The sequence below is a fragment of the Paroedura picta genome, chromosome 5 (genome assembly GCF_049243985.1).
Source record: "Paroedura picta isolate Pp20150507F chromosome 5, Ppicta_v3.0, whole genome shotgun sequence".
Taxonomy (NCBI): domain Eukaryota; kingdom Metazoa; phylum Chordata; class Lepidosauria; order Squamata; family Gekkonidae; genus Paroedura; species Paroedura picta.
The window spans coordinates 51687642-51702609 of record NC_135373.1 but is presented as its reverse complement, the minus strand read 5'-3'; the positions used below and the strand labels follow the sequence as shown (position 1 = coordinate 51702609).

Below are 14968 nucleotides of genomic sequence, written 5' to 3'. Positions count from 1 at the left end.
TCTCTCTGTCTTTTGTTAGAGTTTCTCCACTTTCCCCCAACAGTGTACCTATCCCCTCTTTTTCTTATGTTTAATCATCACACAGCTGAAGGTTTTCTTCTGGTGAGCCTCCCTAAACAACTTCAACTCACTCTTTAGCCACTCTGATGGCTAACCTACAGTGCCTAGCAACCCTCAGATATTCTTCTTTAGAGTTATGTCCTTCCTTCCATTTCTTGAACATTTCCCTTTTTCTCCCTTAGCTAATCATGGAGTTCTCTGTTCATCCCCACTGACTTCTTGGATCCCCTGCAATGTTCTGTTGGAATAGAAATGGCTTGAGCTTGCATGAGCTTCTGTTTTAGGAGAGCCCATCTTATGGTGTTGGAGACGAATGCTGCGAATACCATGGACAGCCAAAGTTACCAACAAGATAGTTTTAGAGAGGAGCAAACCAACTATGTCATTAGAAGGCATTACTGCTAAAGCTCACTTACTTTGGACACATCATGCGATCAAACTCATTAGAAACATCATTAATGCTCGGCATGGTTAGCAGCAAAAGGAAACATGGTTGCGCCAAAGGATCTGCTGGCTCAACACAATCAAAGCCGATACAGGGCTGACCATGAAGCAACTAAAAAAAGCAGTAATTGACAGAAACCTATGGAGAAAACATTGCTATAGAATCGCCAAGGGTCGGACATGACTGAATGAATAACATCATCACTCATCACTTGCTCCTCTGCCTTCCAGCAATCTTGCCCATGGAATAACTCTCATCATGCCTCTGATTTCATTAAAGTCTGCCCTATTATCTGACATACAAATCTGGCTAGAAACTTCCTTGGCCCTCACAGCAAAAAGAATACTAGGACACAGAAACTTTCCCCTATGGTAGCGGTCCCCAACCTTTTTAAGGTTGCAAACCGCCTCCAGTGGGGGTGAAGAGCCAGCGCCCGGGTGCCGTGCATGCGTGTTAGCGCCCCCTGGTGATGAAAACTCACATGCGCGGAGCTGCCGCACATGCACGTTTCCACCACCAGGGGCGCTAACACGCATGCACGGGAGCTCTGCACATGCGCGTTTGTGCCCGCCAGCATGCCGGCGGCCGCACCTGCATCCCCCCCCCCCCCAGCTCTCACAGCAGAAAACTAGCCGGGCCGCAAGTGAAGAGGCCGCTTTGGTGGCCGCTTCTCTCGCGGCCTGGTGAGCTTCTCTCTGCGGGGAGGGGAGAGGCAGGCATGGCGGCCTGTCACTGAGGCCTTCGTGGCCCACTAGTGGGCCGCGGACCACAGGTTGACTACCCCTGCCCTACGGTACCCTCCACCTTCTACCCCAAATATAGAAGAGCTGTTTTTTGTACTTTAACTACCTGAAGGAGTTAGAAAGTGCTTTACAATTGGCTTCCTTTCCTCTCCCCTCCACAGGGTGTCCCCTGTGAGGTAGGTGAGGCTGAGATAACTTTGAAAGGACTGTAACTGGCCCAAGGTCACCTAGTTGGCTACATATGAAGGAGCAGGAAATCAAAGTCAATTGTCTAGATTAGAGGCTACCGCTCTTCCTAACCACTACCCAAGTTGGCTCTCTGTAACCTATCAGTAAATTCAGCCACTGTACCAGAAAACAGGTGAGCAGAACATGTTACACCAACTTTAAAAAAATGTTCCAGAGGGGAACGAGGAATTTACAGGCAAGTAATGTCTGTCCCAGGCAAATTACTGTTGTTCATTGGGTATTATTTAAGCCGATTACAAATTCTTTGATCTGATGGGCTACCAGTATAGCTGAGCCCAAATAAAAGCCGATTTCCCCCCCCCCTCCCAGCTTTTACTTAGGATATTCAACTATAATGATCAGCTGGGGCAGCCCAGCCAATCCTCTCAGGTCTTCTTGTGGCAGTGAGAGGTCTTTCTGCTGCACACAAATCCTGGGGACAAAATAGCCAAGATTATAATGCCCCTGTATAGATCAGTGATGCAGCCTCATTTGGAATATTCTAGTCAGTGTACGTCAAAAAGGATATTGCAGAGATGGAAACAGTAAAGAAGGGAACCAAAATGATTTTATATTTATATTTATATTTATATTTATATTTATATTTATATTTATATTTATATTTATATTTATATTTATATTTATATTTATATTTATATTTATATTTATATTTATATTTATATTTATATTTATATTTATATTTATATTTATATTTATATTTATATTTATATTTATATTTATATTTATATTTATATTTATATTTATATTTATATTTATATTTATATTTATATTTATATTTATATTTATATTTATATTTATATTTATATTTATATTTATATTTATATTTATATACCGCCCTCCCCGGGTTGGAATACCTGCTCTACGAAGAATACCTGCTCTACAAAGAAATGCTGAAGAATATGGGACTTTTCAGTTTAGGAAAGAGATAACTAAAGGGGGACATGACAGAGGTTTATAAAATTATACATGGGTGGAGAGAATTGACAAAAAGAGCTTTTTTCCCTCTCCCAAAACAGTAGAACTCAGAATCATGCAATGAAGTTAATGGACAGTACATTCAGGCTGAACAAAGGAAATATTTCTTTACACAACAAGTGATTAAAATGTGGATGTAGTGATGGTCACAGTCATAGACAGCTTTAAAACGGGATTAGATAGATTCATGCAAGTTAGGTCTCTCAGTGGCTATTAGCTATGGTTACTAAAGGAACCATCAGAGACGGTCATTTTCTAAATCCCAATATTAGGAGGGAACATCAGGGGAACACCTCAGCCTTCATTCCTGGTTGTTAGTCCTCCTGAAGAACTGCTTGGCTACTGTATAAGACAAGTTGCTGGACAAGATGGACCACTGGCCTGATCCAGCAGGGCTCTTCTTATGTTCTTATGGGGGAACCAAATCCACCAACAAAAAAGCCCATGAAGCTACACCTCTGAGCACTCCATGCAGGACTCTTAGGAAGTTGTCTCAATATACTCTATTTGGGGACTGAATTTTTGGAACCAAATCTGGACTTGTAAGGAGCCCTCCAAGGCTCACCAAAATCCCAAGGAACCGATACGTGATGTCTAGTTTTGCTGTCAAGAAGATTCTTAACAAAAAGCCCACAAGACTTATCTAAGGGGGCCATTGCTGCTGCGGGGGAGGAACACCGACAGGGACCTGGCTGGTTGGAGAGATTGCCCAGCCCTGGCATTCTCTGAGCAGTATGTGTGTTGGCATGGCAACAGGGGGTGTGGCTGAACTGGGCGTCAGTTAAACGGATGGCCTGATATTCTTTGGCCTCTTTCCCCCCTTCAGGGCGCCCAAAGACTCATCGCTTGGTGGAAGGAGCCTTTTTCCTGGCCCAACCGCCTCGCGATGTCAGGGAAGCCCAGCAATTTTATTTCATTTTACTTTTTGAGGGAAAAGGGATGCTAGACATGCTGCAGGGCATTGTTTGTTTATTTGTTTGTTTTTAAACTAACAAACAACTACGCCTCTCACAGGCCGTTTTGGCAGGAGCGTTCGCCCCTTCAGAAAAGGAAGGTGAGGGAGAGAGGAACAAGTGACCATGGCACCGAAAAAGGATGCCAGTGGAGGGAAGCCCCAACTGCCCATGAACTGTGCTGTGCTGGTGGCAGCTGCTGGTTCCAGGGCCTTGGGAGCAAGTGATGGGACAGGCACATTTCATGATGCAGCGGCAGCAGGTTCCTCTGAAATTCATGGGATGCTGGGGGCATTAAGATGCCTGGCAGTGGGATCATCCACCTTGATAGAGGAAGGGGGGGTCTAGGTGGGAGAGGTGAGGCTTCTGCCCCCCACCCCCTTCTAACAATTATGCAGGGGGTGTTTTTACTCTGCAACATGCGGGCCCATCATTTGGGGGTGTGGTAGATCCTGGCTGCAGTTGTACAATTGGGGCAGGACTGGGGCAGGTTGCTGCGGGCCCATCTTGGTGGCAGGGATCATCTCGACCACCAGCCATGGGGAAGGGAACATCCATGGTTTTCCTCTAAGAGGATTTGCACAACCAAGCCCGTCAGAGGTGGTTTAGGTTCTTGTGCGTCTAACCACTGTGGAATTGGCAGTTTCTCATCTTGCTCACCTGTGGCTCCATGGGGTTCAGGATACCAATAACCCCCTTTGTGGCCAGGGGGCCATCAGGATTTGTCTGCTGGGCCTGTGGGCCAACACTTGGCTGACTATCAAGCTTGAGGTTATGCTGTAGGACTGCAGACATGGATGGGCCAGGAGGCAATGCCTGGGTGAAGCTGGCAGCAACCTGGCCCTACGATGACTGGGTGGTATGGACAGGGCTGGCCAGCTCCACATCAAGGTATGCAGACTATACACATGGGCATTGACCCTATAGCAATTGCTATAGCAGCACATCAGGGACAGGCCAGTGTAGGTGCGGTTAGTATTCCTAGCTCCTCCAGGAATGTTCAACAGGGAGGAACAGAGCAACAAGAGACAACTGGGCATAAGAGTATAATGTATGGAGGAAAGTACTCCAGGGCCTGGCAGGCTGCCGGTACCTCGGGTGAGTTCTCTTCTCTGAAGGCCAACAGGATGGGACCTATTGGCATCAGGATTCTTTGGTTTTGTGTATCTGATCTGGATAATGAATCAGCTGCATTCTTTGCATATTTATTATAAAGATAAGGCGGGGATGGGTTAGTCCACAAAATCCCCTTTGGGTTATGCATCTGGGGAAAACCCACCTGGTACTCACCTTACTAGGAAATCAAGAGGGCCCATGATGGGTATTATGTTGACATATTTAACAGGTTGTGACCAGACAGAGATGTCCCAAAAATAGGGTTCAAAGGGGATTTAAAAACAAAAACAAAAACAACTTTACAGTGGGATATAACAATCACTCCTTCACTAACTGGTTAAGGGGGTAAACAGATTTTCTACGCTTTGTGGCTGATGCTCTCCCAGAAGGGAGTTAGCACTTGGAGAATCATTTAACAAATGTTTTGGAGGCCAAAGCACTTTTTGGGGATGCAGAGGCCATGGTGCATAATGATTAGGCTCGCAAGTGATCTTCAAACAACATCCAGACAAGGTGGGACTTAAAGGACCATGACACCGAGAATATGAAAGTGAGCCCATATGTCAGGAGGACAGAACAAGACAGATGTAAGCCCATGTATAGGAATGATGGGTGGGGCACCTGTTGGGAATTCAATATAAGCATGTGCCAATACTTTGAGCACTGCTGAGAGGCTTAAGGTGGAGCCCACTTGAAGAAGAGACGTGACAAGCCAGTGGTTACAAAAATGCCTTTTTGTGGGGATCAGCCCTCTTCCAAAAGAAAAAAGAAAAAAGGGGGGAAGGTTGGGATCCAACAGTGGAGCTACAACCAACTACAGTTTTTGCAAGGGCACGTAGCTGGCAGAGACCTCATTGGGTCATCTAGTCCAACCCCATGTTGTACGCCATGGGCACTGTTCGCATAAGCAGAGTTGGCAGGGACCTCCAGGGTCATTTAGTCTAACCCCCTGATTCAGTAGCAGTCTCGGTTTGTATGAGCAGTCAGTCAGTAACCTTTTATTTGCATAAAGGTTTGTATGAGCAAAGAGCTGCAGGTACCTTTCAAGGTCATCTAGTCCAACCCCATGCTTCTGACAGCAGTCTTGGTTTGTATGAGCAAGGAGTTGGCAAGTACCTCTCAGGGTTGTCTAGTCCAGCCCCCTGCTTCAGGCAACGGTCTTGGTTTGCAGGAGCGCAGAGTTGGCGGGGAACTCTGGGGGTCATCCAGTCCAACCCCTTGCCTCATGCTGAGGCAGGCTGCTGTGCACCAGCTCGGAAGGTCTCCAGGGAAATCTGAGGGGACTTACAGCCATGGGGAACAATGGCATCTTCGACAGCAGATGGTGAGCACTGTCCACTGGCCTGGCTGCTGGTCCCTGGCTCAGGTGGGTAGGAAGGCACCCACCCCATGGGTGGGGAATGGAGCACCCAGTGGCCCTCAGCTGGCCACTGGTGTCTGGTGGCCACTGGCCAGGGCTACACTGTTGTCTTCGCCAGGCAATACATGCCCATCAGACAGGCAGTGGGTGCCAGCATTGGGGGAACGGGGGTGCCATGTACTCTGGGTCTTGGGGCATCATTGGATGCCACTGGTGGGAGTCAGCCAGTGGCATTGTGATGCATGATGGGCCCTACAAGGGCCAGTTTACAGGGGGCACCAACCCAAAGGCTACTCCAGGGGAGAATATCATTGCAAAAGGGGAGGTGGCTCCCTGGTGGCCGGGTCAACCTGCAGCAGTGGCCGGACATCACCTGTTGGCTTCAGGCAAGACACGCCTTCTGCAAATGGTGTCAGAGTCATCACCTGGTCTTGTTTTGCAGGGCGGCCAATCCAAGGTTATTTGAAGTTAATGGGCCAGCCTGGCTTGGAGGGGTGTGTGTCTCATTACAGGTCCAGTATGGAAGTGCTGTTGGTGTGGATGGGCGAGCAATGCCAAGAGCTTCCCAGGGCTTGAGCTGGAATGTGCTTGGCACAGGAAGTGGCTGCTTAGGACCACACAAGGTATGCAAGGTGCTGCACCCTAGAAGCCGGTGGAGATCTTTGGCCAAGGAAATGAAGTTAAGGCACCCACATAGTAAGGTACAATGCTCTAAGGGAGCATTCATCTGGTTATATAGTCTCAGTTATGATAGACTGCAGGTGTGTCAACAACTGGTAGATCACTCTGGTGCAGGTGCCTCTTCATCCCATTCAGGAATTCCCTAGCTTCATATTTATGCCAGCATTATTTGGCTCCCCATCACGTGATGCCAATGCTGTTTCCAGCTGGAGGGAGCAGGGGCAGACTACATATTAAGTTCTGCAGATCAATCCCTCATACCTCTTCACTTCTATGCATCCGATCTGTTTGGATGGCCTCATTGATCATCTGAGCTTTGCGTTGCAGCCCAGGTCTGCAGATATATGAGATACTGTCTGACCAGGCCAGCCTTGTGGGAGGAGGTGGCTGCAAACCTGTCACCTGTCCTCACCAACTCCCCACATAGCGTGGGGGCCTGGGGTTGCTCAGATTCCAGTTCTAGGAGTGATGGGGCCTCTTTTGACTAGAGAGACCAATTTTGTCCTTCAGGGAGGTTGCTTAAATTATGTCTGGGGCTGGGACAAACAAGTGGTTTAGGGAGAAGTGTCACATGGCCAGCATGAGTTCAGGGAGCTGTCTTGGGACTGCATAGACTCCAACCTGGGAAAGTGGCATGGGCCCCATCTGCCTGTGCATTGTAGACTAAGCATATTGCAGGTTCAGGAGGATGTTTCATGGCTGGGCTACTAGCAGATCCAGTCAGGTCTCAATATGCTGGCATATGGGGTTACCCCGGTATGACATCCGTGGATCAGAAGGTGTATGTACATTAGTGGTGGTTCACAATGTCACCACGGACTGCAACCTGTAGGACTTAGGGAACCAAAGGTGGGCTGGGCTTCAGTGCTCAAGAGGAACATGTCCAGGGCTTTGGCAAGGTATGCAGTAGATGCAGAGCAGGGCATTGGCCAAGGGAGGTCTGCCCAGGTTGGGTGGCACAGTACTAAGGGCTTTGCCAGGGCATGCAGTACAATGTTTTCCCACAGATCACAACCTGTAGGGCCTAGAGCCCAATAGGGTTCTGGTACTTGGTGCTCAGGGGAAACATCTCTAGGGCTCCTGCAGGGTATGCAGTATGCAGAGCGGGGTATTGGCTGAGAGCGGCTGGCCCAGGGTGAGCATGGGACCGTGGCCAGTGTCAATCAGTGTGCGAGGGTGCTCATGCAACTCTTTTCCAGTAACAACCTTTTGGTTTCCTTCAGAGCGGCAGTCAACGGGGGTGCCTGATGCTGGTTACAGAGAATGGCACCATGCGGCAGATGGAATGGCATGCTATAAGACCTGGAAGTGATCCACTTGGGGGTCTGAAGGCATCACCTGGCTCGGACATTGTTTGGATGCAGCTGCCTTCCTGGACATTGCTGCGAAGGCAGACTTCCTGTTCAAGCGTGACAGTGGGAGTCCGTATTCCTCAAAGCATTGGCTGACCATCATGGAACGTTGGCTTAGCTATAGTTGTGAACGTTGAGCTGAGCACCAGGAAACATTGTTGCAGTAATTGCCATATGACACTTTGCCAGCATTGGCAGGGGCAATGGTGTTGGGCCCTGGTAACTTCAAGGGACAGTTATGGTCTGGGCTGAGTGGCTAGGATGCCATGTTGCTAAAAGCTATGTCTCACAAGAAGCCCCACTGGGCACAGTGGACAATCACCAAGGAATGGTCCCTGGTGGCGAATGACCCTTTCACCTGTCGCCCAGAGTTCTGTGATCTCAGGTGGAGCTAAAGCCTGGGTATCTAGCTGTATTGGGATGTGTATTACTCATTGGGGGCCCCATGGTATGGCATTTGCAGTTCTGGGCCCTTTATAAGAGTGATGGGGTGCACTTGGGGTGCACTTGTTGGAGTGGGGCATGGACATCTGGCTCCATGGGATCCAACATGTTATTTTGAATTGGCTGCAAAATTGAGCGGTGGCGGGAGCTCGAAGAGGTATATACCTATTCGGGCTCAGTGGCGGAAGTGGAGCATGGGAAGGATCAATTTTGGGGAGGCCAAGCTTGCACGCTGTCCTCCCCTAGATTTGGGGGGCCCTTTAAAGGGCTGTGTGGATGCAGAGCCTGATTGAAGGCTAGCATTTCCGGGGGGGCAGGAGAACCCAACAGAGGCTGGTGCCCAGAGGGGTCACTCCATGGTGCCTCCCCCCCTGTTTCAGCCTGCCATTATGTCCGGGTTTTGGGGCTGGATAGCCAAGGCAACCCGTTGAGGGGCAGGCTGTGGTGGGCTTCCTTGTGGTAGGGTAACCACAAGATGGCATGATTCTCTTCCCATGCTTGCCACGCTCAATGTTGAATAAAGGCTGTGGCCAAATATTTTATGCCAAAATTATGGTTGTCAGTGTCCTCATTAGGTGGTCAATATCCCCCTGCAAGGCAAAAAGCCCACAAGACTTATCTAAGGGGGCCATTGCTGCTGCGGGGGAGGAACACCGACAGGGACCTGGCTGGTTGGAGAGATTGCCCAGCCCTGGCATTCTCTGAGCAGTATGTGTGTTGGCATGGCAACAGGGGGTGTGGCTGAACTGGGCGTCAGTTAAACGGATGGCCTGATATTCTTTGGCCTCTTTCCCCCCTTCAGGGCGCCCAAAGACGCAAAACCCACCCTCCCTCCCTGTTTATGAATTGTTTGACTTTTTGTTAGAAGTTGGGTTATATTATTGATTAATTGTCACAGCCTGCGGAAGTGGAGCATGGGAAGGATCAATTTTGGGGAGGCCAAGCTTGCGCGCTGTCCTCCCCTAGATTTGGGGGGCCCTTTAAAGGGCTGTGTGGATGCAGAGCCTGATTGAAGGCTAGCATTTCCGGGGGGCAGGAGAACCCAACAGAGGCTGGTGCCCAGAGGGGTCACTCCATGGTGCCTCCCCCCCTGTTTCAGCCTGCCATTATGTCCGGGTTTTGGGGCTGGATAGCCAAGGCAACCCGTTGAGGGGCAGGCTGTGGTGGGCTTCCTTGTGGTAGGGTAACCACAAGATGGCATGATTCTCTTCCCATGCTTGCCACGCTCAATGTTGAATAAAGGCTGTGGCCAAATATTTTATGCCAAAATTATGGTTGTCAGTGTCCTCATTAGGTGGTCAATATCCCCCTGCAAGGCAAAGCTTAGAACTTACAGAAAATGCAGGCTAAGTTTCCGTTAGCTGGGCCTCAAGTATGCAGTCGCTTAGCAAAGCTTATTAAAATCTGAGACCCCATGCACAATTAAAATGGCATCTTACACTCAGATGCTAGCTAACAGTCAAATGAGATTAGATAAGCTATCCCAAACATTTGGGCTATCTTGCACCTGGCATCTACTGGTGGGAAGATACAACCTAAGCTTTGAAGATAAGCTCTGATAACAAGCTTGAGAGAGAGGAATGGTCTCTTGAGAAGGGCTGAAAACCATTCTCTCAAGACTCAGAATGGCTAAGCACCAGCATCAAACAAAGATGGAGTCATGCAGGCTGTACAGGACTCCATACAGAAGATGAACTGTCAATTTTTAAAATCTTATACCTGTTTGCTTTGTATGTTCTACTTGCACTAACAGGAAGGAGTTTAGCAACTAAAGTTAGACATTTTAAGTGCTTCTCATATAAATAATGTCTTAAACGCCTTCCTGTTTCCTCATTACAAGAGACATTCATTGTAATAGTGAGGTCCAAGAGCCAATGGGCTTTTCAGACAAATATGTGAATGGAAACAACATTCTGTGACATAACTATAGCTGGAAGGCCAGGAAGGGCTACCACTCACAAGGAAAAGTTGTGAACATGAAAAGAACTCATTCCTGAACAAATCCTTAGCAAACAATGTCACGGAAGCCAAATGGGCAAATCAGAATTATTACAGGAGATGTGGACAACTGATAATATACTCTTTCATGTCTTTAAGATGTATGCAATAACAGATTCAAGGAGAGAAAAAGACTGATAACTGAGGGGTGGGGTAGTCTTTGTCAGGTTGGATGGCACTCCCACAGAAGCTCTAAATGGTTTTCCATCTGCAATTACTATTTAGATATATTTTTAAAAGATGGCTTGCATTGTGGTTTCAGTATACCTCCTCCCATCTGCTTCATCTTTAGTAACAGAAAGGAACTAGTGGAAGATTAATACTTTTATACACCAAGTGAGATCTAAAGACCAAATTTTATGGCATTGATAGAAAATAAAGGAATGGTTAATTTGAATAAATACATGGGAGTGAATCAACAGATTTCACATATACAAGAAGGACTGGCATAATAGATTATTTTGTGATGTCACAGCTATGCTAGATTATGTTAAAAGATTAAGGGGCAAAGATTTTTCAGGATAGCAACCATCTTCTGCTGTGTCTCAGAATTGAAAAAAACATGTTTTAGTCACCTGAAAGAATGCTGTGATGAAGAAGTTGCTCAGGAACAGAATAGATTCAAACCCTTAAAATGGACGGCAGCATAAACGCTTTGCTCTAGACCAGGGGACCCAAATCTGCAGCCCTTGGACTGCATGTGACCCTTGATCACTTTCTGTGTGGCCCTCCAACCCACTTGGTCTGCTGCTATCAACCTGAAGGTATTTTCCCTCAGACCCATACTGTTCCTTCTGCCTCAAGAGGTACCATCTACTGCTGTTCTTCCTGTCCCTTTCTTGCAAAAAGCACAATAGTAACATCATTTCTCCTGGTCTCCATGGTCTCTTCTGTCAACTTCCTCTTAGCCTTATCCTCCATACTACCATTTGGACAATTTTGCCCAATACTCCTGAGAACTGCATCATATGGGGAGGCAGGGGTCTCTTCTTTGCCGTGATTTAAATGAAAATCCCCAACTAATAGCATCTAGAGTCGGATGGACTTGTTGGGAAAGGAAGGAGTGAGGCACCTAAAACAATGCTTCTCATTTTTTTATTTATTCAAGGATTCTACAATAGAAGGGGCTGTTTCATAGAAATGAAAAATTGCAGATGAGCAGAGCCAGAGTCCCACCTCCAGGGTCACACCGTGGCGTGATCCGGTCACCAGGAGGATGACCATCCCCTCCTGCAGCTCTGGGTGCAGCAGCCAGCTGCTGGAGGTCCCTTCCCAGTGGCAAGCAGGCTGCAAATGGCGGTGAATGGGCTCAAGCACTGCGCAGGTGGCTTGGGGGGGTGAGCGCTCTTGGGGCCAGGGCTCTCCTGCGGCTCTGGCGGCGGTGAGCAGCAGTTGTGGCAGGGCTCTGGAAGTCCAGCTCCAGTGACGGCAAGGCTGCGTCTCATGGCAAGCACCCTGACACAGTGCATCGCCAGCTTGTGGGGGTGGGCCTCCTAGGAGCCAGTCCAATCAGGGCATGCCCAGCTTTGCTGGGCATGCCCTAATTGTCCTGCAGAGTGTATCCAGCCAGAAACAGAGGCCAGCCACAGGAAACCGAGCCTGGACACAGGCCAGACACGCTCCACTCAGGAGGGCTCTTCCCAAATATTAGAGCCACAAAGTAGTGATAATAAAAAGAAGAAATATAAATCTCAAATGAGAGGCTGGAAAATGCTAATAGTAGCTTTTTAAAATAGTGGTGTACTGGGTGGTCTTAATATATGCATCCTGCTGAATTTTTGTATCTCAACATATTTATCAAGCATATGGCCAATACTAGGGACATTCTAGAAGAACTACACAGTATACCAGCATGGCCACCAGTGTCATCGAAAGAAATCACTATTCTGATCTTGAAAGTAGCCAAAGCCCCCGGAGTTGAGCAGGAATGTTCAATAGTTACAGTACTTTTTATCTGTTTTTAAATGATTTAACACCTGCTCTTAAACAGATGAATTTCACTAGCCAACACTTGGGGCCCTAGAAATACTCATATGATGATGGCGTAGCATTATTATCACAATCTACCAACAGACTACAAAGGTTACTACAGTGCTTTTCTAACTACTTGCGGGAACTAGGTCTGACAATTAACTCAGTGAAGTTGTAGATATTGGTTTTACAAAAGCAAGAAGAGATCTAAGATATAGATGGAATGAACTGGAGGAGGTTAGATCTTTTAAATATCCAGAGGTAATTTTCAATAAGCATTTAACTCAGAAACCTCAGTGGAAAGCTATGATAGCATCAGCAGTTAGCTCTACTGCAACAATAAAGTACTTTTTCTACAGGAAAAGTGGACATTACCTTTTGGCAGTGATTATAGTTTCAAGGCTCCTTCCTCAACTAATATATGGAGCAGTTATCTGTGTCCACTAGATAAACAAGGCCATAGACATGGTCATCATTCTGTTGAATGAATACTGCTATTAAACCTGGAACTCAAAATAACATTTTCTGAGGCTTATTATATTATATATGAAACAAGATAATTTCTCCAATCCCTAGAACTGGGATGCAATGGAAAAACTGAATATCATACAATGTCCAGAGAAAGTTTTTTTTATATTACGGTGGCCCCTAGCCTATAAGACAATCCAGCAATTGATTATGAAGAGTGGTATCAATATTACTAACTGCTGGGCTAGGTGACTTTGCCCATCTCCATATAAGAATCCCATCAGTCTTTACAATCCCAAAATACTTCTTTAGCCCTACAGGTCCAAGATGCAGGTGAGCAATTATAAGATTAAATGCATTACTATCTACAATCTCTGAAGGCCATATATTAGGTATACATATTGCTAATGGATCACAGAAGCCATGGAGCATGTTTTGTGTGAATGTCCATGGTATAGAGAGGCTAGAGAGAAATAGATCAAATCATTTATGCGCAAGCAAAACAAGTCTCCCCAAAATATTTTAGTTACTAAAACTGTAATAGATCCAAGGCAATGGATCTTTAAGCTAGATTTCTTTTTCAGGCCATGATAGTCAAGGCAGCCTATGACAAGAATCTTCTATAATATAGTATAGCCTGCCTCTGACTTAAATTCTTCCCTTCTTTCTTAGCTGGGATAGATTCATACTCCTCAAGACCTGTAGGTCAGAGGAGTAGAGAAATAAAAGAAAGATGTGAACATGTTCACTTTGCAACACAGAAGTACTATATTTACCAGCATAACATGATTTATCCAGATCCCTAGGGCACTTACTCACATGAAAATATACATTTTCTCAACACAGAGTTGTCAGACATTACCCCACAAAGCAACCAAGCCAAGGATTTGGCTACAATATAAAGAAGCTCTGACAACAAAAGAGAATCCATTGATTATTTGCTCATAAAAAATCAACTCTGGCTTACCTCTGAATTTCTTAGGAGGATTACAAAGATCACCAGCATCTGGTTGAACCACACATCTATCATCCACCAGCCTGGAAGAAGAAGCATATTCTCTATTATTTTCATGATTGTTTTCAGACCACTCACATAAGAGAATCCAAAAACATTTTAGTGGGATCCATTCCACTAACATAGGAAAATGCCCCCAACAGAAGGAGCCTTCCATCAACACAAGGGACTCTTCCATCAAGAGAATAATCTCTTGCGCCAGAGAAAGCCTTTTTCTGCTGAAGAAAAGCAGCTCCATTAGAAGAATGGTTCTGTAGGATTCAACCAATATACTTCTTTCAAATAATCACACGATCACATTTCCAGCACTAAAAAAGAAAAAAATATTTTCTCTGAATCAACTCACTAATGTACCATTCTGTCTCTAAATTGCAAAACAAATATTTTTACCATTTGCTGCTGAAGAAATTTTGGCAAGCTTAGCAAAGTTTAATCACACTATTCTTTTGCTGGGCTTTATAGACAATGCTACATTGTCCAACAGCCCCACATCAGGTACAATGTGATTTAAACTGTAGTCCTGCATACTGGCTACCTATGTTCTCTGCCAGAGAAAGAGACTTCTGTACACCAATGGGTTTCTTACACGTCCCCTTCTTCAGGGACCACAGAAAAAGCCCTGCACTTGGAACTGAACCAGATGTGACCAACCGGGGATCCAGGTAGATCTAATCAGCAGCTGAGGCTCTCCCTTGGCTGGGACAGGATTAAAAATACCCACACCAGGCATGGAGGGGGAGCAGCCACCAAGAGTGGGAGTAAGGGATCTGGCCATCTATCACCTTTGGCAAGCAAAACTACTAGCACCCTACCTGAACCCAGAACATCTAGCTGCAGTGATCCATGCAACAGTCACCTCTAGAATGGACTTCTGTAACTCACTCTACGCAGGCCTGCCCTTAACCTTGATCCGGAAACTACAGCAGGTCCAGAATGCAGCAGCCAGGATCCTCACAGCAACCCCCTGGAGGTCCCACATCCGGCCTATTCTTCAACAACTGCACTGGCTTCCAGTCGAATTCCAGAACAGACTTAAGGTTCTGGGAATTACTTTTAAGGCCATAAGCGGTATGGGCCCTGTGTACCTGAGGGACCACGTCCCTGCCTACACCCCTCAAAAACCTTTACGCGCTACCAC

At 46.6% G+C, this 14968-nt stretch overlaps 2 protein-coding genes across 5 annotated transcripts in view; one reads left to right on the top strand and one right to left on the bottom strand.

Annotated features, from left to right (window-relative positions):
* The window catches only part of ITPR2 (inositol 1,4,5-trisphosphate receptor type 2), a 228630-nt gene that overhangs the window by 189053 nt on the left and 24609 nt on the right, over positions 1 to 14968 (bottom strand). For all 4 annotated transcript variants that reach the window (XR_013231068.1, XM_077337917.1, XM_077337918.1 and 1 more), the window contains exon 2: positions 13783 to 13853. Coding sequence is in view for 3 of the 4 variants with exons in the window: in XM_077337917.1 (XP_077194032.1) it covers positions 13783 to 13853 (71 nt within the window). In the remaining variant the exon portion in view is untranslated. The remainder of the gene's footprint in view (positions 1 to 13782; positions 13854 to 14968) is intronic.
* Positions 3101 to 9691, top strand: LOC143837738 (uncharacterized). The gene is made up of 3 exons (XM_077337915.1): positions 3101 to 5865; positions 6344 to 6524; positions 7806 to 9691. The coding sequence occupies exons 1-3, from the start codon at positions 5834 to 5836 to the stop codon at positions 8028 to 8030; spliced, it is 438 nt and encodes a 145-aa protein (XP_077194030.1). The 5' UTR covers positions 3101 to 5833; the 3' UTR covers positions 8031 to 9691.